Source organism: Anser cygnoides, chromosome 34 (genome assembly GCF_040182565.1).
Source record: "Anser cygnoides isolate HZ-2024a breed goose chromosome 34, Taihu_goose_T2T_genome, whole genome shotgun sequence".
In the NCBI taxonomy this organism is placed as follows: Eukaryota; Metazoa; Chordata; class Aves; order Anseriformes; family Anatidae; genus Anser; species Anser cygnoides.
Window position 1 is genome coordinate 1182156 of NC_089906.1, and position 27113 is coordinate 1209268.

Below are 27113 nucleotides of genomic sequence, written 5' to 3' on the forward strand. Positions count from 1 at the left end.
GACGACGGTGGCGGTGGTGACGACGATGACGACGACGATGACGACAGCGGCCCCCCCCCCAGCCCCGGCCCAACCCCCCCCCGCTGCGGCCGCCCGCCGGGGTTCCTGGCGATGCGATTTTTTACCGTTCTCGCCCAAAATCACATTGCCAGGGATTTCCAACGGGCGGCGGCGCCCGCGACGGCGACGGCGGCGCCGAAATCGCGACATGGCGGGGTGGGAATCGCGACGGGGGGGTGGGAATCGCGATGGGGGGGGGGTGAATCGCGACGGGAAGGTGGGAATGGCGACACGGGGGAGGTCAATGGCGATGCAGGGGGGTGGGAATCGCGACGGCGGGGGTGGGAATCGCGATGCGAGGGGGGGGTGAATCGCGATATGAAGGTGGGAGTCGCGACGCGGGGGTGGGAATGGCGACGTGGGGGGGTGGGAATGGCGGCGCGGGGGGGCCGGCCGGCCCCGTGGCGCAGGGCTTAGCCCACCTGTGAACAGCGATGGCTGCCCGGCGTGTTCACAGTGGCTAAGTTCCGCGTCCCGGAGCCCCCCCCGGGACCCCCCCGTGGGGACCCCGGGACCCCCCCCCCCCCCCTCCTCGAAGAGACCCCCCCCCACACACACGTGCCCCCCTCCCCCACGTGCCCCCTCCCCCACGTGACCCCTCCCCCCTCCCCCACGTGCCCCCTCCCCCACGTGCCCCCTCCCCCACGTGCCCCCTCCCCCACGTGCCCCCTCCCCCCGTGACCCCCCCCACGTGACCCCCCCACGTGACCCCCCCCCCAGCCCGGGCCCCGCCCCCCGTGCCTACTGAGCTGATTTGCAGTTGCTTTGCCTAAACTGGCTCAGTTCAGCAGGAACAGGGGTCTGCGCCCCCCGCGACCCCCCCGGGACCCCCCCCCCCCCCCCCGGGACACGGTGGGGGAGGGGCACAGCCCACGTGGGTTAATTTTCCCCCCCCCCCCCCCCCCAAAATCCGGCTCCGTGCCCCGCCCGCGGTCACGCGTGGGGGGTTGGGGGGGGGTGGGGGAGGGGCGGGGGGGGGGGTGAATCACGGCGGGGGGGGGGAGGGGCTGGGGGGGGGCGCGCCCTTTTTTCCGCGTTATTGCCCCAAATAAAGCCTCGGCCCGAACGCGCCCGGTTTCAGGGAATTTCCCTGACGTCACCGCGGGGGGCGGGGCTTGGAGGAGGCCACGCCCCCTGGGGGTGGGGTTAGGGAGGCCACGCCCACCCGTGGGGAAGGGGGGGGTGCCCACGTGTCGCCCCCCCCCCCCCCCCCGAGGTGGGGCCGCGGCGCCTTTAAGGCGCAGCCGCGGCGCGGGGCCCGCCCCACTCTGCGCGCTGATTGGCTGCGGCGCTGAGCGCGGGGACCGCCCCCGGGGGGTGTCAATCAGCGCTGGGCCCGCCAATGAGCGGGGCGGGAGGGCGGGGCCGGCGGCGGGAGGGGGCGGGGCCTCGCCCATTCATAAAATGCGGCCGGTGGCGGCCAAAGCAGCGCCGGGGGGGGGGGGGGAGGGGGGGAATGGGGACCCCACCCCGCCATGGGAACCCCGGGACCCCCCCCAAAGGGCTTCCCCCGCACAAGGGGAATCCCCAGCCCCTCCCCCAGCCGCCCCCATTCCCAGCCCTCCCCCCCCCCCCATTACGCCCCCCCCCCCCCCCCCCCCCCCCCCCACCTCTTCTCCCCCCCTCCTTATCCCCGGGATCTCCCCCAGCCCCCCCCACCCGGCCGGGGGGGGGCTCCCCGCATCCCCACCCCCCCCACAAAGACACCAAGAGCTATGGGTCGGGGGGGGGGGGCACGTGCCCCCCCATTTCCTTTTTATTAAGCAAAAATTAAGGCAGAGGGTGACGGGGTGGGGGAGGGCTCGGGGGGGGGGGGGTCAGGCGCGGCCCTTTTTGCCTTTGCCCTTTTTGGGGGGGCCGGGGGGGGGGCGGCGCCACCAGCGTCAGCTTCTTGGGGTGCGCGGCCCCCGCCTTGAGCGCGGCCTCGCGCTCGATACGCAGCCGGATGCCGACCTCCAGGCTCTGGGGCGGGTTAGAAGAGGGGGGGGGGGGGTCAGAGGGGGGGTGCCAGAGGGGGGCACCCCCCATCTCCCCCCCCCCCCCCATTTTCCCCCCTTCCTCACCTTCTTCAGCTTCTGCTGCTGGATCACGCGCAGCTTCTTGGGGGCGATGATGCGGCCTGGGGGGGGGGGCAACGAGTGTTGGGGGGGGCACACACCCCCCCCCCAGCCCCCCCCTTGACACCCCCTCCCCACCCCTCAGTCCCCCCCATCCCCCCACCCTCGGTGCCCCCCCAGTCCCCATCCTCCCACCTCATTCGAGGTGTGCCCCCCCCTTCAAGCCCCCCTCCCCTCCTCCCCAGCCCCCCCTCCTCCCCAGCCCCCCCCCACCCCCAGTGTCCCCCAGACCCGGTGCCCCCCCAGGCCCCTCCCCGGTGCCCCCCCCCATCCGGTTTCTCCCCCTCGGTGTCCCCCAGACCCGGTGCCGCCCCCACCCCGGTGCCCCCCCTCCCCCTGTGCCCCCCCGGTTTCTCCCCCCCCCCGGTTTCCCCCCCCCCACGCTCTCCCGGTGCCCCCCCCCCGTCCCGTTTCTCCCCCCCAGACCCCCAAACTCGGTACCCCCCCCCCCTCCCCGCGGCCCCCCCGGTGCCCCCCCCTCACCTCCCTTCCTCGGTCCCCGCGCTCCCCCCGCCGCCGCCGCCGCCGCCCGCCCCGGCCGCTTGGCCGCCGCCTTGGGCCTGCCCTGCGCCATGGCCGCGCGCCGCTTCGGGGGCGTGGGGGGGCGTGGCCTAACCGGGGGCGTGGCCTAAGCGAGGGGGCGGGGCCTACCTGGAGGGGGCGTGGCCTACCTGGAGGGGGCGTGGCCTCAGAGCGCGCCGTGCGCCGCCAGCGCCGCGCGCAGCTCCCCGGGCGCGAGCACCCCCCACTCGGTGACGATGCCCCCCCGTGATCAGCTCGTGCGGCGTGACGTCAAAGGCGGGGTTCCACACCTCGATGCCTGGGGGGGGGGGGGGGGGGCACCGGGGGGGTCAGCGGTGGGACCCCCGTAGGGAGCCCCCCCATAGGGACCCCCATAGGGACCCCCCCCCATAGGGAGCCCCCCCCCATAGGGGCCCCCCCCCCCCCCCCCATAGGGCCCCCCCCCCATAGGGAGCCCCCCCCCCCATAGGGATAGGGAGACCCCCCCATAGGGAGCAACCCCCATAGGGACCCCCCCCCCATAGGGAGCCCCCCCCCATAGGGACCCCATAGGGACCCGCCATAGGGAGCCCCCCCATAGGGACCCCCCCCCATAGGGAGCCCCCTCCCATAGGGAGCCCCCCCCCATAGGGAGCCCCCCCCCCATAGGGAGCCCACCCCCCATAGGGACCCCCCCTCCACAGGGACCAACCCCCATAGGGACCCCCCCCCGCGCCATAGGGAGCCCCCCCCATAGGGACCTCCCCCTGCCCCATGGGGACCCCCCCATAGGGACCCCCCCACCCCATACGGGACCCCCCCCGCCCCATAGGGACCCTGTTATCCTCTAAGGGACCCCTTGTGCCCCCCCCGCCCGATAAAGGACCCCCCAGCCCCATATAGGGATCCCCCTACACCCCCATATTACCCCCCCCATATGGGATCCACCCAGCCCCATACACCCCCCTTACACACCCCATATGCCCCCCCTACACACCCCCGTCCCATATGGACCCCTCCCCACTACCCCCACCCACCAGGCACTGCCCCATACCCCACCCCCCCAACCCCATATTCCTCCCCCCTATGGTACCCCCACCCACTGGGTGCAATCCCCATACACCCCCTCATACCCCATACAGCCCCCAACCCACCCCATATACACCCCCCCCCATACCCCATATTACCCCCCCATGGTGCCCCCCCCACCGGGTGCACCCCCATATCACCCCCCCACACCCCATATGCCCCCCCCATACCCCCCCACCCCATATAGGATTCCCCCACCCCATATGCCCCCCCTGTACCCCCCCCATATGCCCCCCCTACCCCATACCCCCCCCCCATATAGGATCCCTCACCCCACACCCCCATATCACCCCCCACACCCCATATGGGATCCCCCACCCCATATGCACCCCCCCCATACCCCCCCACCCCATACAGGATCCCCCCACCCCACACACCACCCCCTCCCCCATATACGATCCCCCATCCCACACCCCCCCCCCCCCATATAGGAACCCTCACCCCACCCCCCCATATCACCCCCCACACCCCATATGGGATCCCCCACCCCATACACCCCCCCCACGCCCCCACCCCCCATACAGGATCCCCCACCCCCCCCCCACCCCATACAGGATCCTCCCACCCCTACCCCATACACCCCCCCACACCCCATACAGGATCCCCCACCCCACACCCTCCCCCCCCATATAGGATCCCCCACCCCACACCCCATACGCCCCCCCCCTTCCCCCATATAGGATCCCCACCCCGAACACCCCCCCCACCCCATACACCCCCATATACCCCCCCACCCCATATAGGATCCCTCACCCCATACAGGACCCCCCACCCCATACACCCCCCCACCCCATATAGGATCCCTCACCCCACCCCCCCACATCACCCCCCCCCCATATAGGACCCCCCCCTCACCGGGCGCAGCCCCCAGCTCGTGCGCGGGGCGCTCCTCGAGGGGCAGGAGGTCCCCGCGGGGCAGCGCGGGGTCGCAGGAGGCGCTGGGGGCGGCCACGTAGAGCGGGACCCCGTGGTGCCGCGCCGCCAGCGCCAGCGCGTACGTCCCGATCTTGTTGGCCGTGTCCCCGTTGGCGGCCACGCGGTCGGCGCCCACCACCACGGCTGGGGGGGGGGGGACACGGGGAGGGGGGGGGGGGTGAGACCCCCGACCCGGGCTCGGCCGGGCCCACGAACCCCGGCCCCGGGGCCCCGTAACAGCCCCGGCCCTCCCGCCCCGCTGTGTCCCAGCCGCCACGGCCCCGTCCCACGGCCCCGTCCCCATCATCCCATGTCCCCATTCCCATGTCCCCATCCCCATCCCACATCCCCATTCCCTTGTCCCTATCCCATGGCCCTGTCCCCATGTCCCCATCCCACATCCCTGTCCCCACCCCACGTCCCCATTCCCTTGTCCCTATCCCACGTCCCCATGTCCCCATCCCCATGTCCCTGTCCCCATCCCCTTGTCCCCATCCCATGTCCCCATGGCCCTGTCCCCATGGCCCCATCCCACATCCCTGTCCCCATCCCACATCCCCATTCCCTTGTCCCTATCCCACGCCCCCATGTCCCTGTCCCCATGCCATGCCCGTCCCCATCCCATGTCCCTGTACCCATGTCCCCGTCCCCATCCCACGTCCCCATTCCCTTGTCCCTATCCCATGTCCCTGTCCCCATCTCATGTCCCTGTCCCCATCCCACATCCCCATGTCCCTGTCCCCATGTCATGCCTGTCCCCATCCCATGTCCCTGTCCCCATGTCCCCGTCCCACGTCCCCGTCCCACGTCCGCATCCCCTTGTCCCTATCCCACATCCCCATGCCCCTGTCCCCATCCCCACGTCCCCATCCCATGCCCGGCCCCATCCCAGATCCCTGTCCCCGTCCCCATCCCCCTGTCCCCCCATGTCCCCATCCCATCCCTGGCCCTCCTGCCCCACTGTGTCCCCGCCCCATGTCCCCACCGTGTCCCCCCCACCTCTGTCCCGTGTCCCCCCACCCCACCATGTCCCCGTCCCCATGTCCCCATCCCCGTGTCCCCATCCCATGTCCCCCCACCCCATTGTGTCCCTGTCCCCCCCATGTCCCCCATCCTGTCCCTGTCCCTCCTGCCCCACCGTGTCCCCATCCCCGTGTCCCCATCCCAATGTCCCCGTGTGCCCCTGCCCAACCATGCCCCCATCCCAATGTCCCCACATCCCCGTCCCCATCCCAATGTCCCCGTCCCCACGTCCCCCTGTCCCCAATGTCCCCGTGTCCCCCACCCCATTGTGTCCCTGTCCCCCCCATGTCCCCATCCTGTCCCTGTCCCTCCTGCCCACCGTGTCCCCATCCCAATGTCCCCACATCCCCATCCCAATGTCCCCATCCCCAATGTCCCTGTCCCACGTCCCCCGTCCCCACCCAATGTCCCCATCCCCACATCCCATGTCCCCGTCCCCGTGTGCCCCTGCCCCACCACGCCCCCATCCCAATGCCCCCATCCCAATGCCCCCATCCCCTTGTCCCCATCCCAATGTCCCTGTCCCCATCCCCTTGTCCCCATCCCCATGCCCCCATCTCCCCATCCCAATGTCCCCATGTCCCCATGTCCCCATCCCCGTGTGCCCCCGCCCCACCATGCCCCCATCCCAATGTCCCCACATCCCCATCCCAATGTCCCTGTCCCCACGTCCCCGTCCCCATCCCCTTGTCCCCCTGTCCCCATCCCCTTGTCCCCATGCCCCCATCTCCCCATCCCAATGTCCCCGTCCCCACGTGCCCCTGTCCCCATCCCTGTGTCCCCGCCCCCATGCCCCCCCTCACCCTGCACCCCCATGTCCCTGTCCCCACGTCCCCCTGTCCCCATCCCCACGTCCCCCATCCCCCTGTCCCCCCCCCGTCCCCCTCACCCTGCACGCCGCGGTCCCTCATGGCGGCGGCGGCGGCGCTGTCGGTGATGAGGGTGGCGGGGACGCCGGCGTGCAGCAGCTCGAGCGCGGTGAGGCGCGCGCCCTGGTTGTAGGGCCGCGTCTCCGTGCAGAACACGCGCGCCACGCGGCCCTGGGCGTGCAGCGCCCACACGATGCCTGGGGGGGGGCACAGCGGGGTCACGGCGGGGCTCGAACCCTCCCGGGACCCCAAAACCTCACCACAATCACAAAACCGCCCCAGGACCCCAAAACTTCACCAGGACCCCAAAACACCCCAGGGCCCCAAAACGATGCCTGGGGGGCACAGCAGGGTCACGGCGGGGCACGACCCCCAGGGCCCAAAACCTCCCCGGGACCCCAAAATGCCCCTGTTGGAACCCCAAAACACTGCCTGGGGGGGGGGGACAGTGAGGCTGCCCCAGGCCCCCCAAACCCCTCTGGGACCCCCCCAAGTCCCCCCAAACCCCTGCTGAAACCCCAAAACAATGCTGGGGGGGCAGTGGGGTTACCCCAGGCCCCCAAACCCCTCTGTGACCCCTGCAAACCCCCCAGGACCCCAAACAATGCCCAGGGGAGGGCAGTGGGGTTACCCCAGGCCCCCCAAAACCCCCCTGTGACCCCCCAAAACCCTCCAGGGTCCCCCCCCAACCCCCCGCAACCCCCTAGGACCCCCTCAAGCCCCCGTGGGATCCCCCCAAACCCCTCTGTGACCCCCGCAAACCCCCCAGGACCCCAAAACGCTGCCTGGGGAGGACAGTGGGGTTACCCCAGGCCCCCCAAACCCCCCGGGACCCCCCAAACCCCTCTGTGACCCCCCCCAAACCCCTTCTGGGACCCCCCAACCGCCCCAGGACCCTGCTGAAACCCCAAACAATGCCCCCGTGGGAGGCCCCCCAAACCCCTCTGTGACCCCCAAACCCCCCAGGACTCCCCCAGGACCCCAAAACAATGCCCGGGGGAGGGCAGTGGGGTTACTCCAAGCCCCCCAAACCCCTCTGGGACCCCCTAACCCCCCCCCCTGTGCCCCCCCGTACCGAGCGCGGTGCCGTAGCCGGCGGTGGCGAGGGCGCCGGTGTTGCAGTGGGTGAGCAGGGTGACGGCGCTGCCGGGGGGGACGCGCTCCAGGATGTGCCGCGCGCCGTGCGCCCCGATGCTGCGGTTCTGCTCCACGTCCCGCCGCAGCAGCCCCTCCACGTGCTCGATGATGCTGGGGGGGGCAAGAGGGGGAGTTGGGGGGTGAGGGGGGCAGCCGGCATCCCCTTCCCACCCCCCAAAGTGGGGCTGGAGGCGAAAGCCCCCGTCCCAAATCCCTGTGCCCCGTAACAGAGCTGGGGGACACCCCCCCCTCAAAGGGAACTTTGGGACCCCCCCGTGCCCATCGCCCCCAAAACCCTCTCCCATTCCCCCAAGCCCCCCCAAACCCCTCCCCGTACCCCCAACCCCCTCCCTGTCCCCCCAAGCCCCCCAAAACCCCCACCCCTTTCCCCACCACCCTCCCCACCACCCAAACCTCCCTCCAACCCCCCTCCCTCTCCCCCCACACCCCCTCCCCATTCCCCCAACCCCCCCAAACCCCCTCCCCATTCTCCTACCCCCCTCCCCACCCCCCAAACCCCCTCCCCATGCCCCTGAACCCCCCAACCCCCCTCCCCATTCCCCCAACCCCCCCAAACCCCCTCCCCATTCTCCTACACCCCTCCCCACCCCCCAAACCCCTCCCCATTCCCCAAACTCCCCCCAAGCCCCCTCCCCATGCCCCCAAACCTCTCCCAAAGCCCCTCCCCACGCCCCCAAACCCCCTCCCCATTACCCCAACCCCCCCAACCCCCTCCCCATTCTCCTACCCCCCTCCCCACCCCCCAAACCCCCTCCCCATTCCCCCAAGCCCCCCCAAACCCTCTCCCCATGCCCCCAAACCTCTCCCAATCCCCCTCCCCACGCCCCCAACCCCCCCAAACCCCCTCCCCATTCCCCCAAACCCCCCCAAACCCCCTCCCCATTCTCCTACCCCCCTCCCCACCCCCCAAACCCCCTCCCCATTCCCCCAAACCTCTCCCAAACCCCCCTCCCCACCCCCCAAACCCCCTCCCCACCCCCCCCCAACCCCCCCCCACACCCACCTCTCCCTCAGCTGCGCCTCCCCCGGCGGGGGCTCTCCGCCAGGCGCCCCCTCAGCACCTCCCGCAGGCGCTGGGCCTCGCGCGCCATGTTGCTGCCCGTGGGCCGCGCGCCCTCCAGCCGCCGCAGCCGCTCGTCCACGAAGGCCGCCAGCGCCGCCGCGTCCCCCGCCGGCCCCCCGCCCGCCCACAGCTCGACCGCCAGCGCCAGGCAGCCCACCAGGGCGATGGCCGGAGCCCCCGCACCTCCATGGCGGCGATGGCGGCCCGGGCGCGCTCCACGTCCCGCACGGGCTCGTAGCGCACCTCCGCCGGCAGCAGACGCTGGTCCAGGATGGAGAGCGAGCCGCGGCGGTAGCGCAGCGCCGACAGGGCTCCGGGGGACGAGGACGTGTCCCAGTCGGTGTCGCCGGGGTCCACGGTGCCACCGGTGGCCGTGCTGCCATGGGGATCCGTACCGCTGCCACCGGTGTCCGTGCCGGCCCCCGTACCGCTGCTACCGGTGCTCATACTGCTACCAGTATCCGTACTGCTGCCACCAGTGTCCATGCCGGTCCCCTACTGCTGCCACCGGTGTCCACGCTGCCACCTGTGTATACACCACCACCACCGGTGTCCATGCTGCCACCGGTCCCCGTACTGCTGCTACTGGTGTCCATGCTGCCGCCAGTCCCCGTACCACTGCTACCGGTGTCCACGCTGCCACTGGTGCTTGTACTGCTACCAGTATCCGTACTGTTGCCACTGGTGCCCCTACCGGCCCCTGTACTGCTGCTACCGGTGTCCATGCTCCCACTGGTGTCTATACTGCCACTGGTGTCCGTGCCGGCCCCTGTACCGCTGCCCACGCTGCCACCGGTGCCCGTACCACTGCTACTGGTGCTCGTATTGCCACCAGTGTCCGTGCCAGTCCCCGTACCACTGCTACCAGTGTCCCTGCTGCCACTGGTGCTTGTACTGCTACCAGTATCCGTACTGCTACCAGTATCCGTACTGCTGCCACTGGTGCCCCTACCGGTCCCTGTACTGCTACTACCGGTGTCCACGCTCCCACTGGTGTCTATACTGCCACTGGTGTCCGTGCCGGCCCCCGTACCGCTGCCCACGCTGCCACCGGTCCCCGTACCACTGCTACCGGTGTCCCCGCTGCCACCGGTGCTCGTACTGCCACCAGTATCCGTACTGCTGCCACTGGTGCCCCTACCGGCCCCCGTACTGCTGCTACCGGTGTCCATGCTCCCACTGGTGTCTATACTGCCACTGGTGTCCGTGCCGGCCCCCATACCGCTGCCCACGCTGCCACCGGTGCCCGTACCACTGCTACCGGTGCTCGTATTGCCACCAGTGTCCGTGCCAGTCCCCGTACCACTGCTACCAGTGTCCCTGCTGCCACTGGTGCTTGTACTGCTACCAGTATCCGTACTGCTACCAGTATCCGTACTGCTGCCACTGGTGCCCCTACCGGCCCCTGTACTGCTACTACCGGTGTCCACGCTCCCACTGGTGTCTATACTGCCACTGGTGTCCGTGCCGGCCCCCGTACCGCTGCCCACGCTGCCACCGGTGCCCGTATCACTGCTACTGGTGTCCCCGCTGCCACCGGTGCTTGTACTGCCACCAGTATCCGTACTGCTGCCACTGGTGCCCCTACCGGCCCCCGTACTGCTACTACCGGTGTCCCCGCTGCCACCGGTGTCCATACCACCACCGGTGTCCGTGCTGGCCCCCGTACCGCTGCTACCGCTGCCCACGCTGCCACCGGTGCCCGTACCACTGCTACCGGTGCCCCTGCTGCTCCCAGTGCCGCTGCTACTGGTGTCCACGCTGCCACCAGCCCCGTACCGCCGCCGCCGTTGTCCCCGCTGCTCCCAGTGCCGCCACCTGCCCCGGAAGCCGCCCCGCCGAGCTTCCGCTCACCCCCCCCCACCGCCCCCCCAGGCCATAAAACCCCCGCCGTGCACAGGAGGCTGGTGGTTCGCACACGCTGGTTTTAATGTGGAGGGGGGGCTGGGGGTGGGAGGGATGGGGGGGAGCTCCCGGGACCTGCCGGGAGGGATGGGACCCCCCAGGAGGGTCGGGACCCCCCCAGACCTGCCAGGAGGAACAGGACCCCCCAGACCCACTGGGAGGGCCAGGACCCCCCCCAGGACCTGCCAGGAGGGCCAGGACCCCCCCCAGGGCCTCCCAGAATCTCCCCAGACCCCCCAGGAGGGCCAGGACCCCCCCCAGGAGGGCCGGGACCCCCCCCGGGACCCCCCCTCAGGTGCTCTCAGCCTCGGAGCTTGAGCCTGAGTAATCGGCGACGAGGGAGGCAGGGGGGTCTGGGCAGGGGGGGTTGGGTGGGGGGTCCTGGGCAGGGGGGCCTGGGTGGGGGGCTCCTGGGCAGGGGGGGCCCCCTTGGCCGCGGGGGCCGCCCGAAGCCCCTCCCCGCCGCGGCGCCGGACGATGCCCAGCACGGCGGGGCTGGGCCCGGGGCTCGGCGGCGGGGGGGGCAGCAGCAGAGGGGACCCCCGCGTCCCCGCACGGCTCCGGGCGTCCCCGGGGGGGCAGCGGCGGCGGCGGGGGGGGCGAACCAGGAGCGGGCGCAGATCTGGGTCCGCTTCATGCGCTGCTTCTCCTCGTAGGCTGGGGGGGACAGACATAAGGTGGGGGGGGGGGGGTCAGGGCCCTGCTGACCCCCCCGGGACCCCCCGGCCCCCCCCCCCACGTACAATCGGGGCTGTGGAGCTTGAGCAGCGCGGCCAGGCGCCGGTCGGCCTCGTCCTCGCGCAGCAGCGGCAGGCGCAGCCCCACCTTCGCCCGGCCTTCGGCCTCCTCCTCCTCCTCGCGCTGCGCCGCCTTCTCCTCCTGCGGGGACCGGAGCCCGTGGGGACCCCCGGGGCGCCTCGGGGGGCGGGTGTTTTTTTTTTTGGGGGGGGGGTGGGGGTGTGTCCGTACCCTGAAGCGCCGCCGCAGCATGCTGTTGAGGCCGAAGTCGTCCCTCCAGGCGCTCTGCGCCTCCTGCAGCGAGGCCAGCGTGGGCGCCGCGCGCTGCAGCACCGCCCGGTCGGCCGCGCCGTGCTCCAGGCGGTACATGGCGTCCGCCGCCAGCCGCGCCTGCTCCTCGGCCCCTGGGACGGGGACAGGGGGGACAGGGATGGAGGGGACAGGAGTGATGGGATGGGGACAGAGGGGACGGGTGGGACAGGAATGGAGGGGATGGGATGGGGAGGGGGACAAGAGGGGACAGGAGGGGATGGAGGGGATGGGACAGGGATGGAGGGCATGGGATGGGGACGGAGGGGACAGGAGGGGATGGGACAGGGATGGAGGGGACAGGAGGGGATGGAGGGGACGGGACAGGGATGGGACAGGGATGGAGGGGACGGAGGGGACAGGTGGGACAGGGATGGAGGGCATGGGATGGGGACGGAGGGGACAGGAGGGATGGGGATGGGGACAGAGGGGACGGGTGGGACAGGAATGGAGGGGACGGGGACAAGAGGGGACAGGAGAGGATGGAGGGGATGGGACAGGGATGGAGGGCATGGAGGGGACAGGAATGGAGGGGACAACAGGACAGGGATGGAGGACCCCAGGCAGTACATGGTGTCCGCCGCCAGCCGCGCCTACTGCTCGGCCCCTGGGATGGGGACAGGGGGACAGGGATGGAGGGGACGGAGGGGACAGGAGTGGAGGGGACAGAGGGGACAGGAGGGGATGGAGGGGAGATGTGGGACAGGGATGGAGGGCATGGGATGGGGACGGAGGGGACAGGAGGGGGCAGAGGGGATGGGACAGGAGTGATGGGGATGGAGGGGACGAGTGGGACAGAAATGGAACGGATGGGATGGGGACGGGGACAAGAGGGGACAGGAGGGGATGGGACAGGGATGGAGGGCACGGAGGGGACAGGAATGGAGGGGACAACAGGACAGGGATGGAGGGGACAGAGGGGACAGAGGGGACAGGAGGGGATGGAGGGGACAGGAGGGACAGGAATGGAGGGCATGGGATGGGGACAGAGGGGACAGGAGGGGATGGAGGGGAGGGGACAACAGGGCAGGGATGGAGAGGACAGAGGGGACAGGAGGGGGTGGAGGGGACGGAGGGGACGGGGAGTGGAGGACACAGGACGGGGATGAGGGGGACAAGAGGGGACAGGGATGGAGGGGATAGGACAGGGACAGAGGAGAGGGAAAGGGCAGGGATGGAGAGCACAGGAGGGGACAAATGGGACAGGGATGGAGGGGACGGGATGGGGACAGAGGGGAAAAGGAGGGGACAGGGATGGAGGGGATGGGACAGGGAAGGAGGGGACAGGCAGGATAGGGATGGAGGGGACAGACGGGATGGGAGGGGACAAATGGGACAGGGATGGAGGGGACAGAGGGGACAGAGGGGATGGGAGGGGGATGGATGGGGACAGAAGGGACAGAGGGGACAGGGATGGACAGGACAGGGCCAGGAGGGGACAGACGGGGACGGGGACGAGGATGGAGGGGACAGGGATAGAGGGGATGGGACGGGACGGGGCTGGAGGGGCCGGGAGGTGACAGGGGGTGCCAGGGGGTGCCGGGGGGCCCTCACCGGTGGGCAGCACCTGGCTGTTGTCCCGCATGTCCCAGCGCTCCTCCTTGCGCCGCGCGCCGCTGACGATGGCGTAGTCGCAGCCGGCGGGGTCGGTCTGCAGCTCGATGGGGTGGGAGCAGAGGTGGCACCTCATGCGGAACCTGCGCGGCCCCCCCCCGGTCACCACGGGTCCCCGGGCCCCCCGGGGACCCAGAGCCCCCCCGACCCCCAGAGCCCCCCGACCCCCAGAGCCCCCCGGCCCCCCAGAGCCCCCCCCTACCTGTAGATGGGGGTGGTGTAGTAGGCGCCCACCTTCTTCTTCTCGGCGTTGTAGCGGACGCCTGCGGGGAGAGGGGGTGGGTATGGGGGGGGACACGGGGGGACGGGGGGGGGACATTGGGGTGGGGGGGACACGGGGACAGATTGAAGGGACACCGGGGGCATGGGGGGACACGGGGGAAATGGGGGACATGGGGGGGACACTGGGGGGACATGGGGGGGACATTGAGGGTGTGGGGGGACACTGGGGGACATGGGGGGGACACGGGATATGGGGGACACTGGGGGGACACTGGGGGTGTTGGGGACATTGGGGGGGCACGGGATATGGGGGACACTGGGGGGACACTGGGGGTGTGGGGGGACACTGGGGGACATGGGGGGGACATTGGGGGGCACGAGATATGGGGGACATGGGGGACACAGGACACGTTGCAGGGACATTAGAGGGACACTGGGGGGGTGTTGGGGACACTGGGGGGCACGGGGGGGCAGGGGGGACACGGGGACGTTGGGGACATTGGGGAACACGGGGGGCTGTCTGGGACAGGGGGACGCTGGGGGAGACACGGGGGGGACAGGGGGATTTTGGGGACGGGGGTGGGACACGGTGACATTGGGGGGACACGGGGGGGACAGGGGGATTTTGGGGACACGGGGGGGACACGGTGACATTGGGGGGGACACGGGGGGACACGGTGACATTGGGGGGACACGGGGGGGACCCGGGGACACCTCACCCATCCCGATGTGGTTCTGGCAGCCGTCGCACCAGACGTTGTAGGGCATCTCAAACCTGGGGGGGGGGGGGGGGGCACAACGCGACCCCATCAGGGCGTGGGGGGGGGGGGGGGCAGAGACCCCCCCATCCCCAAAAACCCCCCAAAACCCCAACCCCCCCCCCCCCCCCCCCGCCCTCACCTGATGACCAGGATGCCCTGGGCCAGCTTGCGGGCGCGCTCGCGCAGGGGGTGGCTGCCGTGGTACTTGTTGAGGGAGCCATGCTGGGGGGGGGGGCCACAGGGGGGTGTAAGGGGGGTCGCAGCCCCCCAGACCCCCCACCCCCCCCCCAAATCCCCCAAACTCACCTTGGCCGGGTCGAAGTCGGGCGGGTAGTACTTGTTGGTGCCCTTGCGCTCGCCCTGCGGGGGGGGGGGTCAGAAATGAGGGGGGGGCCCGGGGGGGGGCCCGAGGGGGTCCTGGGGGTCCCGGGGTCCCCAAGCGTCCCGGGGGTCCCAGGAGGGTTCCCAAGGGCCTAGGGGGGTTCTGGGAGTCCCTGGGGGCTCCCCAAGGGTTCCGTAGGGGTCCTTGAGGGGTCCGGGGGGGGGTCCCTGAGGGTCTCAGGAGGGTCCTGGGGGTCCTGGGGGGTGCCGGGGGGTCCCGGGGTGTCCCCAAGGGTTCCGGGGTGGGGTCCCGGGGGGTCCCCAAAGGCTGGGGGGCTTGGGGGGGGGGTCCCTGAGGGTCCCAAGGGGGTCTCAGGGGGGTCGTCGAGGGTCCCAGGGGAGTCCCTGGGGGGGTCCCCGAGGGTCTGGGGGGGGCCTTGGGGGGGTCCTCAAGGGTCCCAGAGGGGTCCCCAAGGGTTCTGGGGGTCCCCAAGGGGTCCCAGGGGTGTCCCGGGGGTCCCAGGGGGTCCCCAAAGGCCGGGGGGGTTAAGGGGAAGGGGGGAGGGGAAGGGGGAGGAGGCTCAGCCCCCCCCACACTCACCATGGCGCTGGTCTCCGGAGCCCCCGGGACTGGGGGAGCTGGGGGGCAACGGGCGGCTGCTGGAAACCAGTAAGGGACTGGGGGGAAACCAGTAAGGGATGGGGGGAACCAGTAAGGGGCTGGGGCGCACCAGTAAGGGGCTGGGGTCACACCAGTAAGGGACTGGGGGCACACCAGTAAGGGGCTGGGGGGAAACCAGTAAGGGGCTGGGGGAACCAGTAAGGGGCTCGGGGCACACCAGTAAGGGATGGGGGAAACCAGTAAGGGGCTGGGGGAACCAGTAACGGGCTCGGGGGCACACCAGTAAGGGATGGGGGGAAACCAGTAAGGGGCTAGGGGCACACCAGTAAGGGGCCGGGGGCACACCAGTAAGGGGCCAGGGGGAAACCAGTAAGGGGCCGGGGGGAAACCAGTAAGGGGCCGGGGGAAACCAGTAAGGGGCCGGGGGGAAACCAGTAAGGGGCTGGGGGGAAACCAGTAAGGGGCTGGGGGAACCAGTATGGGGACGGGGGCACACCAGTAAGGGGACTGGGGGCACACCAGTAAGGGACTGGGGGAAACCAGTACGGGACTGGGAAACCAGTATGGGACTGGGAGCCACCAGTAAGGACTGGGGCAGGACCCCCCAGTATGGGGCTGGCGGCCACCAGTACGGACTGGGAGCCCCCAGTCCGAGCCCCGCGCCCCCCAGTCCGCACTGGGAGCCTCCCAGTTCCCCCCCCGCCCTTACTGGTCCCGGCCCCTCCCCCCCGCCCCACCGACCTCTTCCTGCTCCGCTCCTCGCGCCCCGCCTCTTCCGCTACGTCACCAGGCGGCCAGTGACGTCACGGCCCCCAAACGGGGCGGGGCCTCACCCGCTTCCGGCACCGCCCCCGCCGCCGCCGCAGCGCTCACCCGCGGCTGCCCGTGGCAACGGTTCCCATGGCAACGGGGCACCATGACAACGGCGCCCCACGGCCGGTCCTTGCAACGGGCCGCGGGGCAGCCAGGCGCTGCGGCGGCGCTGCTTTACGGCTGCCCATGGCAACGGGAACCATGGAGACGGGCACCATGGCAACGGGGCCCCATAGCAACGGGCCCCACCACCAGCAGGCCCCAGGGCCACCAGTAGGCCCCAGTGCCACCAGCAGGCCCCAGGGCCACCACCAGGCCCTCGATGGCACGGGGGGACACCAGGACGGGGCTGTCCCGGCCTCGTGGCCCTCGGGGATGGGCTGGGGTTTTGGGGGAAGAACGTCAAAGAATGGGCAAAATGGGAAGGGGGGGGGTGAGACCCCAGTGCGGGGCCAGGCCCATGGAAAGTTTGTCAGCAGCGGGGTCACAGCCTCGGTAATGACATCACACCTCCAGTAATGACGTCACACCCCAGTAATGAGGTCACAGCCCGCTAATGACATCACACCCTCAGTAATGAGGTCACAGCCTGCTAATGACATCACACCCTCAGTAATGAGGTCACAGCCCGCTAATGGCATCACACCTCTGCTAATGACGTCACTCCTCCAGTAACGAGGTCACACCCCTGGTAATAAGGTCACACCTCTGGTAATGAGGTCACACCCTCCTAATGACATCACACCTCCAGTAATGACGTCACACCCCAGTAATGAGGTCACAGCCTGCTAATGGCATCACACCTCTGCTAATGACGTCACTCCTCCAGTAACGAGGTCACACCCCTGGTAATAAGGTCACACCTCCGGTAATGAGGTCACACCCTCCTAATGACATCACACCTCCAGTAATGACGTCACACCTCTAGTAACGAGGTCACATCCCCGGTAATGACATCACACCCTCCTAATGATAGCACACCTCCAGTAATGAGGCCACACCTCTGCTAATGACGTCACACCTCTGGTAATGAGGTCACACTGCAGTAATGAGGTCACACCTCCTGTAATGAGGTCACACCCCCAGTAATGAGGTCACACCCCCGTAATGAGGTCACACCCCCGGTAATGAGGTCACACCCCCGGTAATGATGTCACACCTCCGGTAATGAGGTCACATCCCCGGTAATCACGTCTCTGCCCCGTCCCCATCCTTGTCCCTGTCCCTGTCCCCAAATTTGGGGTCCCCAGGCCCACCATTGTGACGGGGGGGTCCCCGTCACTGTCCCCGTCCCCGTCCCCGTCCCTGTCCCCAGATTTGGGGTCCCCACGTCCAGGAGTGATGGGGGTGTCCCCGTCCCCATCCCCCTCCCCTTCCTTGTCCCCGTCCCCAAATTTGGGTCCCCAACCGACACACGGACGGACCGGGGCTGTCGGTGCCGTGTCCCCATCCTGGGGGGTCCCCGGGGTCTCCGTCCCCCCCCAGCGAAAGAGCCCCGGGAACCAGGTTTGGGGACGGGGCGATCCTGGGGGGGGACAGAGGGACATGGGGGGGACAGAGGGACATGGCGGGGGGGACAGAGGGACATGGGGGGGACAGAGGGACATGGGGGGGGACAGAGGGACATGGGGGGGACAGAGGGACGTGTGGGGGGACAGAGGGACATGGGGGGGACAGAGGGACATGGGGGGGACAGAGGGACATGGGGGGACAGAGGCACATGGGGGACAGAGGGACATGGGGGGGACAGAGGGACATGGGGGGGACAGAGGGACATGGGGGGGACAGAGGGACATGGGGGGGACACACAGCCACGGGGGGGCACATGGAGGACCTTGGGGACCCCAGGCCCAGCGCTGCGGATGCCCGGTGCAGGATGCGGCCACAGGGGGCTGGGGGGCACCCCTAGCCCCCCAGCCCCCCCATTTACCCCCCTCACCCCCCCAGCACCATCCCGGGACCGGGGCCGGATCTGGCCCCCCCGGCCCCCCGGCCCCGCACCGGCTGCCGGCGCAGCGTGAGGCCCCGTCTGCTCGGGGCACGCCGCCAGCCCCGGCCGCATCCTGCCCCACCGCGTGTGGGGCTGAGACCCCCAGACCCCCCCCCCCCCCCCCCACGACCCCCATCCCTCCGGTGGGGGCGGCTGGGGGCTGCGGGGGGGGGGATTTTTTTTTTGGGGGGGGTTCCCCGTGTTTGGTGGGGGCCGGTGGTGCTGGCACGGGGCCGCAGCTGCTCCGGCGGCCGGCCAGGAAGGTGCTGGGGCTGCGGGGGCGGCCGGGCACACGCGTGTGGGGCTGGGGACACGCGTGTGGGGCTGGGGAAACATGTGTGGGGACGGGCACATGTGTGTGGGGCCGAGCACACACGTGTGGGGCTGGGCACACGTGTGTGGGGCCGGGGACACGCATGTGGGGCTGGGGACACGTGTGTGGGGCTGGGGACACGTGTGTGGGGCCATGCACACATACATAGGGCTGTGCACACTCATACGGGGCCGTGCACACACATTTGGGGCCATGCACATGCGTGTGGGGCTGTGCGCACACACATGGGGCTGAGCACACGCATATGGGGCCGTGCACACACGTATGGGGCTGTGCACATGCGTGTGGGGCCATGCACACCCGTGGGGCCGTGCACACGCATTTAGGGCTGTACACACTCATACGGGGCCGTGCACACTCATACGGGGCCGTGCACACACATTTGGGGCCATGCACATGCGTGTGGGGCTGTGCGCACACACATAGGGCCGTGCACACCCGTGGGGCTGTGCGCACACACATGGGCTGAGCACACACATGTGGGCCGTGCACACACGTATGGGGCTGTGCACATGCGTGTGGGGCCATGCACACGCATTTAGGGCTGTACACACTCATATGGGGCCGTGCACACATAAATGGGGCTGTGCACACGCATTTAGGGCCGTGCACACTCATATGGGGCTGTGCACACTCATATGGGCCGTGCACACTAAATGGGGCTGTGCACACGCATTTAGGGCCGTGCACACTCATATGGGGCTGGCACACTCATGGGCCGTGCACACATAAAGGGGCTGTGCACGTGGGCCCGTGCACACTCATATGGGGCTGTGCACACATATGGGGCCGTCATAAATGGGGCTGTGCACACAGGGCCGTACTCAATGGGGCTGTGCACATATGGGGCCGTGCACACATAAATGGGGCCGTGCACACTCATATGGGGCTGGCACACTCATATGGGGCTGTGCACACATAAACTCATTTATGCACACTCATGTGGGGCCGTGCACACTCATGTGGGGCCGTGCACACGTAAATGGGGCCGTGCACACATAAATGGGGCCGTGCACACTCATATGGGGCCGTGCACACAAAATGGGGCCGTGCACACATAAATGGGGCTGTGCACACATAAATGGGGCTGTGCACACTCATGTGGGGCCGTGCACACGTAAATGGGGCCGTGCACACGTAAATGGGGCCGTGCACACTCATATGGGGCCGTGCACACGTAAATGGGGCCGTGCACACTCAAATGGGGCCGTGCACACATAAATGGGGCCGTGCACACGTAAATGGGGCCGTGCACACTCAAATGGGGCCGGGCACACGTAAATGGGGCCGTGCACACGTAAATGGGGCTGTGCACACTCATATGGGGCCGTGCACACATAAATGGGGCTGTGCACACGCATTTAGGGCCGTGCACACTCATGTGGGGCCGTGCACACGTAAATGGGGCTGTGCACACTCATATGGGCCGTGCACACATAAATGGGGCCGTGCACACACAAATGGGGCCCGTGCACACTCATGTGGGGCCGTGCACACATAAATGGGGCCGTGCACACACAAATGGGGCCGTGCACACTCATGTGGGGCCGTGCACACATAAATGGGGCCGTGCACACACAAATGGGGCTGTGCACACTCATGTGGGGCCGTGCACACATAAATGGGGCCGTGCACACATAAATGGGGCTGTGCACACTCATGTGGGGCCGTGCACACATAAATGGGGCTGTGCACACGTAAATGGGGCCGTGCACACTCATATGGGGCCGTGCACACGTAAATGGGGCCGTGCACACGTAAATGGGCTGTGCACACGCATTTAGGGCCGTGCACACTCATATGGGGCCGTGCCGCCTCGTGCCATCCCCCCGTGCGCCCCCCCGCCGGGTGTTTTGGGGTCCCCGGTGCTGGGAGGGGGCACCCGACCTCCCCCCCCCCGTGGGGACAACCCCGCCGGGGACCCCCCCTCTCTGCCCCCCCCCCCCCGCCCCGCTCCTGCAGCTCGGCCGCAGCCGGCAGCCCGGGGCGCTGCGCTTTTCTGGGGCAAAAAGGCGCGGAAATGGTGAAAGCGGCGCGGGGGGGGTCCCGCGGGGGGGTCCCGCCCGCCCCCAGCCCCGCGGCGGCCGCGGGACAAAAGGCTCGGACAAAGGGGCTGACGTCAGGGGGGGGCCGGGGGGGGGGCCGCGACCCGCTTATGGGGGCGCGGGGGGGCCGCGGGGCTGCCGCCGGCATGGCTCATACCCAGCCCCCTGTCCCCAAACGCCCCCGTCCCCAAATTCCCCCTGTCCCCAAATCCCGCACCCCAAATCCCCCAACCCCAAATTCCTCATCCCCAAATTCCTCATCCCCAAATCCCATCCCCAAATCCTGCACCCCAAATCCCCCCAACCCCCAAACCCCCCAACCCCAATTCCCCCCGTCCCCAAATCCCCCCCGTCCCCAAATCCCGCACCCCAAATCCCCCCAACCCCAAATCCCCCCCTCCCCGAATTCCTCATCCCCAAATCCCCTGTCCCCAAATCCTGCACCCCAAATCCCACACCCAAATCCCCCCAACCCCAAATCGCCCCCCAACCCCAAATCCCCCTGTCCCCAAATCCCCTGTCCCGAAATCCCATCCCCAAAGTCTGCACCCCAAATCCCCCCAACCCCAAATTCCTCATCCCCAAATCCCATCCCCAAATCCTGCACCCCAAATCCTCCCAACCCCAAACCCCCCCAACCCCAATTTCCCCGTCCCCAAATCCCCCGTCCCCAAAGCACCCCCATCCCCAAATCCTGCACCCCAAATCCCCCCAACCCCAGATTCCCCATCCCCAAATCCCCCTGTCCAAAACTCCCATCCCCAAATCCCGCACCCCAAATCCCCCCAACCCCAAATCCCCCCTCAACCCCAAATCCCCCCAACCCCAAATCCCCCGTCCCCAAAGCACCCCAACCCCAAATCCTGTCTCCAAATCCCCCCGTCCCCAAATCCCCCAGCCCCAAAACCCGCACCCCAAAACACCCCCAGCCCCAAATCCCCTGTCCCCATTCCCCGCCCCCCAAATCCCCCCAAATCCCCCAAACCTGCACCCGAAGTCTCCCCGAGAGTGGGGTCTGTGGGACAGATGGGGACGTTTGGGGGACATTTTGGGGACGTTTTGGGGATGTTTTGGGGGGATATTTGGGGGGACAATTTGGGGACTTTGGGAGCACACTTTGGGCACATTTTCGGGACGCTTGGGGGACATTTAGGGGACGCTTTGGGGCCGTTTTGGGGACATTTGGGGCACGTTTTTGGGACGTTTGGGGCATGTTTGGGGGCACATTTTTGGGCACATTTGGGGACGTTTTGGGGACATTTTGGGGGACATTTGGGGGCACGTTTGGGGGCACATTTTTGGGCACATTTGGGGACTTTTGGGAACATTTTTTGGGACCGTTTTGGGGACATTTGGGGGAGGTTTGGGGGCACATTTTGGGGCACATTTGGGGGACGTTTTGGGGACATTTGGGGGGATGTTTGGGGGACGTTTTGGGGCCGTTCTGGGGATGGGGACGCTGGGGCGGGCGGGGGGCACGTGTGGGGGCTGCCTGGGGCTGCGCGTGTGCCTGGTCGTGCCCAGCCTTGCACGCACGTGTGCACACCCCTTGCCCCCCCCTCCCCCCCCCCCCCGCCATGGCACACGGGGCTGTGCACACGCGTGCCCGTTGTGTCCCGGGCGCCCTTGCACGCATCCTGCCCGCGCTCGTGCACCCCCTGCACGCGTTTGCACGTTGTCCTGCGTGCCCTTGCACACTTACACCATGGGTGTTGCACACCCTGCGTGCGTTTGCATGTTGTCCTGCGCGCCCTTGCACACTTACACCATGGTGTTGCACACCCTGCGTGCGTTTGCATGTTGTCCTGCGCGCCCTTGCACGCTTACACCGTGGGTTTGCACCCCCTGCGTGCGTTTGCACGTTGTCCTGAGCGCCCTTGCACTCATCCTGCCCGTGCTTGCGCGCACCCCGCACCTCCCGCACGCGTCTGCGCCTGGCACTTTGCACCCTTGCACACTTTACACCGTGCATTTGCACCACCCTACCCGTCCTGCACCCATTCGCACGTGGTCCTGCACGCCTTGGCACCATTTACACCATGGGTTTGCACACCCCTGCCCCCCCCGCACCCATTTGCACGTGGCGCTGTGCACCCTTGCACCATTTACACCATTCCCACGCCCTCCCCCCCGCCCCATTTGCACGCGGCCCTTTACACCCTTGCCCCCTCACCCCTTGCCCGTGCACCCCCTGCCCGGATCCGTGCCCCAGCCCCCCCTGGCCCCCCCCCGGCCCCCCCATGGACCCCCCAGACCACCCTGGACCCCCCCGGCCCCCCCGTGGACCCCCCTGGAGCCCCCCTGGACCTCCCTGGACCCCCAGATGCCTCCCAGACCCCCCCCCCAGACCCCCCTGGACCCCTGTGACCCCCCCAGACCCCCCCGACCCCCCTGGACCCCCCCAGCCCCCGCGCTCGGGGCCCGATCCCGGCCATGCCCCAGCTCCCAGTGAGCCGGTGAAGAATCGGTGAATGGGTGAATCAGACCTTCCTCCCCCTCCTCCTCCTCCTCCCCCCCCCCTCCCCCTCCCCTCCTCCTCCTCCTCCCCCTCCCTCCCCAGCACCGGGCTTATTTTAGCCGTAACCCGCGAGGAGGAGGAGGAGGAGGAGGAGGAGGAGGAGGAGGAGGAGGAGGAAGAACAGGGGAACGAAGCCTCCATATCCCCGCCGCCACCACCATCATCATCATCATCTTCATCACCACCACCACCGCCGCCGGGGAGCCCCATGGGGGGGTGGCGGCCGGGCCCCGCGGCCCCCCGCTCTGTGCCGCCGGCACCGCGCCGGGCTTGGCTGCGCCCCACGCCGAGATGATGCGGGGCTGAGGCCGAAGGCTCCACCGGCACCGCCACCGGCACCACCACCGGCACCACCGGCACCACCGCCGGCACCGCCGGGCACCGAGCGGGCACCGCTGGGGCCAGCAGACGGGGCGAGCGTTGGCAGCACCGGGCCGGCACCGGCAGCACCGGGCGAGCGTTGGCAGCACCGGACCAGCACCAGGCATCACCGGGCTGGCACCGGGCATCACCGGACCAGCACCGGGCCAGCACCGGGCCAGCACCGGGCATCACTTGGCCACCACCGGGCATCACCGGGACAGCACCGGGCCAGAACCGGCAACACCGGGACAACACCGGGCATCACCGGGCCACCACCGGGCACCACCGGACCAGCACCGGGCATCACCGGGCCAGCACCGGGCCAGCACCGGGCCAGCACCGGGCATCACCGGGCCAGCACCGGGCCAGCACCGGACCAGCACCGGCAGCGCCGGGCCCTTGGCAGCAGCCCCGGGCCGCAGCGGCCCCGCGATGCCGGCGTGAGAGCGGCCGGCGGCCGGAGCCCCTAAAGCCCGGGGGGGGGGGATTTAAATTTATTTTTTTTTTGGGGGGGGGGTCGCTCACCTTTTGGGCCGTTTCTACGTTTTTTTCGGGGCCGCTTTCTATTTTTGGGGGGTTTCTATTTCCGGGAGGGGGCGATTTCTATTTTTGGGGGAGGGGGGCGCGATTTCTATTTTTGGGGCTCTCTTTTTGGTGTTTTTTTTTTTTTTTTCCTGCGGGGGGAGGACCTCCGATTTCCTTTCCCTTTCCCGCAGGGGGGGGGGTCCCCCATTTTTTTTTTTTTTTTGCTGCCCCCGGGGCTTTTTTTTTTTTGGGGCGGGCGCCGCGGGGGGGGAGGGGGCCGCGCTGCGCCGCTGCGCCGAACCCGCTGAGCCCAGCAGATTTTCGGCCCCCCCCCGCGTCCCCCCCTCAGCCCCCCCGGGGGCTGCCCCCCCCCCCCTCACCCCCCCACCCTCACCCCCCCTGCACCCACCTCTCTCTTCCCCCCCCCCCCAGGACCCCCCCTCTTTTTTTGGGGAGGGGGGGGACACACTCGGGGCCCCCCCACCCCACCGGGGGGCTCCTTTATTTTTATTTTTGGGGGGGTGCCGGGGGGAGTGCTGCCCCCCCCCCACCTCCAGCTGCATTGGGGCATCTCCCCCCCCCCCACCTGCTCTGCCCCCCCCCAGCCCCCCACCCTCCCCGGGGGTGCCCCCCCCACCTCTCCACGCTCCATTTTTTCCGGGGGGGGGCTGCCCCAGCTCCCCTCCCTCGCCGGGGAAGGGGACGCGCAGGGGGGGGGGGACGATGCCCCCCGCGCCCTCCGCCCCCCCCGCCGCCGCCTGACCCCTCCCCCCCCCCCGGGGCATCCCATGGGATGTGAGGCCCCCCTGCCCCCCCCCCCCCCGGCCTCGGCACCACCGTGACCCCCCCGCCCCCCCCCACCCCCCCCCCCCGGCCCTTGGCTCTCGCTCCATGGCTCGCTTCGGCGACGAGGCCCCGGCCCGCTACGGGGCAGGCGGCCCCCCCGGGACAAATGTGGGTGCCGCAGGGGGTCGGGGCGCCGGGGGGGCCCGTCAGGGTGGCCCCCCCGGGGCGCAGAGGATGTACAAGCAGTCGATGGCCCAGCGCGCCCGCACCATGGCCCTCTACAACCCCATCCCCGTGCGCCAGAACTGCCTGACCGTCAACCGCTCCCTCTTCCTCTTCAGCGAGGACAACGTGGTGAGGAAGTACGCCAAAAAGATCACCGAATGGCCATATCCTTTGGGGGACCACCCCCCCCACCCCGGGACCCCCCCCCCCCCCCCCATTCCTCGGGACCCCGGCCCCAAAGCGGGAGCTGCGCCCCTGCCCGCCCTGCCTGGCTCCGGGTCCTTGGACCCGTAACGGGGGATGCATTCCCCTGCCCTGCACCACGAACCCAGCCTGGTCCTGGGGTCCCCATCCCTCTCCTGGGGTCCCTGTCCCCATCCTGGGGTCCCTGTCCCCATTCCAGGGTCCCCATCCCAGTCCTGGGGTCCCCATCACTCTCCTGGGGTCCCCGTCCCCATCCCGGGGTCCCTGTCCCCATTCCAGGGTCCCCATCCCAGTCCTGGGGTCCCCATCCCAGTGCTAGGGTTTCCGTCCCCATCCTGGGGTCCCCATCCCAGTCCTGGGGTCCCCATCCCAGTCCTGGGGTTCCCGTCCCTCTCCTGGGGTTCCCGTCCCTCTCCTGGGTCCCTGTCCCCATTCCGGGTTCCCCATCCCTGGCCTGGGGTCCCCATCCCCATTCCCATCCCCTTGACTTACACCAGGTCCTCATCCCCAAAATGGGGTCCCCATCCCCGTTCCTGTCCCCTTGACCCTGCTCCGGGTCCCCATCCCCAAAATGGGGTCCCCGTCCCCATGCACCACGTCCCCATCCCCGTCCTGGGGTCCCCATCCCCATTCCCCTGTCCTGCGCCATGTCCCTGTCCCCAAAATGGGGTCCCCATCCCCGTTCCCCTGTCCTGCGCCATGTCCCTGTCCCCAAAATGGGGTCCCCATCCCCGTTCCTGTCCCCTTGACCTGCTCCGGGTCCCCATCCCCAAAATGGGGTCCCCATCCCCCTGCCCTGCACCACATCCCTGTCCCTAAAACAGGGTCCCCGTCCCCATCCCAATGCCGCATCCCCCTTCCCTTCCCCTTGACCTGCTTCGGGTCCCCGTCCCCAAAACGGGGTCCTCATCCCCGTTCCCGTCCCCTTGGGCTGCTCTGAGTCCCCATCCCTAAAATGGGGTCCCCGTCTCCAAAACGGGGTCCCCGTCCCCCTGCCCTACACCACGGCCCTGTCCCCACACTGGGTCCCTGATCCCTGCCCAGCACCAGCTCCTTGTCCCCGTCCCCGTTCTGGGGTCCCATCCCCATCCCCCTGCCCTGCACCACGTCCCCGTCCCCATCTCGGGGTCCCCGTTCCCTTTCTGGGGTCCCCATCCCCCTGCCCTCCTCCCGGACCCCACATCCCTGCCCTGCGCCATGTCCCAGTTCCTGCCCTGGGGTCCCCATCCCTGTCCCCCTGCCCTGCACCAGGTCCCAATCCCCATTTTGGGGTCCCCCCCCCTGCCCTGCACCTTGTCCCCATCCTCATCCTGGGGTCCCCGTCCCCATCCCGGGGTCCCCATCCCTGTCTTGGGGTCCCCGTCCCTGTCCTGGGGTCCCTGCCCCTGTCCCCCTGCCCTGCACCACGTCCCCATCCCCATCCTGGGGTCCCTGTCCCCGTCCTGGGTCCCCGTCCCCATTTTGGGGTCCCCGTCCCCCCCCCGCCCCCCCCTCCTGGTCCCCCCACCCCTGCACTGCGCCAGGCCCCGGCCCCATTCCCGGCCCCATCCCCCTGACCCACATTGGGTCCCCGGCCCCCTCTGCCCCCCCCCGCGGCCGTGCCCTGTCCCTGCCTGGCCCCGGAGCCGCGCGGTTTGGGGGGGCCGTGCTGGGATAGGGGGGGTCCCCCCGTCCCTTTATCCCAGTACCCCCCCAGAACGGGATTGGGGTCTCTGGTGCTGACCCCTCACCGGGACCCCCTTAACCCCAAACCCCCCCCTTGGGTCGGGAGCGCGTCCCCAAGCGGGGATCCCCACCGGGTGCTGGTGGTCCCGGGGGGGGGTCCGGGGGGGGGCACAGTGGTGTTTTGGGGTGCTTTGGGCAGCCGGTGCCGACTGGGCATGTGCGCCGCAGCGTGCGGTGCAACGGCCGTGGGGATGCGGCCGGCGCTGCGCCGAAACGCCGGGGGGCAAACGGGGGGGGGGACGGGGACACGTGGGGGGGGACGTGGTTTTGGGGAGGGGGGGGGATCTGCCACGTGGAA

At 69.5% G+C, this 27113-nt stretch overlaps 4 protein-coding genes across 4 annotated transcripts in view; 1 reads left to right on the forward strand and 3 right to left on the reverse strand.

The window, feature by feature from the left end:
• Window positions 1-1780: 1780 nt before the first annotated feature.
• C34H19orf53 (chromosome 34 C19orf53 homolog) lies at window positions 1781-2773 on the reverse strand. The gene is made up of 3 exons (XM_066986474.1): window positions 2661-2773; window positions 2124-2179; window positions 1781-2022 (listed from the first exon to the last, which is right to left on the reverse strand). Exons 1-3 carry the CDS (start codon window positions 2749-2751, stop codon window positions 1831-1833), a joined length of 339 nt encoding a protein of 112 aa, XP_066842575.1. The 5' UTR covers window positions 2752-2773; the 3' UTR covers window positions 1781-1830.
• A 77-nt stretch (window positions 2774-2850) lies between these two features.
• MRI1 (methylthioribose-1-phosphate isomerase 1) lies at window positions 2851-10654 on the reverse strand. The gene is given in 9 exon segments (XM_066986473.1): window positions 2851-2943; window positions 2945-2997; window positions 4623-4826; window positions 6595-6771; window positions 7650-7822; window positions 8736-8775; window positions 8778-8969; window positions 8972-9321; window positions 10504-10654. Coding segments are annotated over 8 exon segments (1227 nt in total). The 5' UTR covers window positions 9282-9321; window positions 10504-10654; the 3' UTR covers window positions 2851-2865.
• A 347-nt stretch (window positions 10655-11001) lies between these two features.
• Window positions 11002-16149, reverse strand: YJU2B (YJU2 splicing factor homolog B). Its single transcript, XM_066986406.1, has 10 exons — window positions 16029-16149; window positions 15267-15343; window positions 14651-14704; window positions 14484-14566; window positions 14303-14358; window positions 13564-13624; window positions 13302-13444; window positions 11670-11842; window positions 11444-11579; window positions 11002-11357 (listed from the first exon to the last, which is right to left on the reverse strand). Exons 2-10 carry the CDS (start codon window positions 15267-15269, stop codon window positions 11002-11004), a joined length of 1065 nt encoding a protein of 354 aa, XP_066842507.1. The 5' UTR covers window positions 15270-15343; window positions 16029-16149.
• An 8603-nt stretch (window positions 16150-24752) lies between these two features.
• Window positions 24753-27113, forward strand: part of CACNA1A (calcium voltage-gated channel subunit alpha1 A) — a 35758-nt gene continuing 33397 nt past the window's right edge. Inside the window, 1 exon segment of the mRNA XM_066986468.1 lies at window positions 24753-25048. Coding sequence (XP_066842569.1) covers window positions 24767-25048 — 282 coding nt within the window. The 5' untranslated portion in view covers window positions 24753-24766.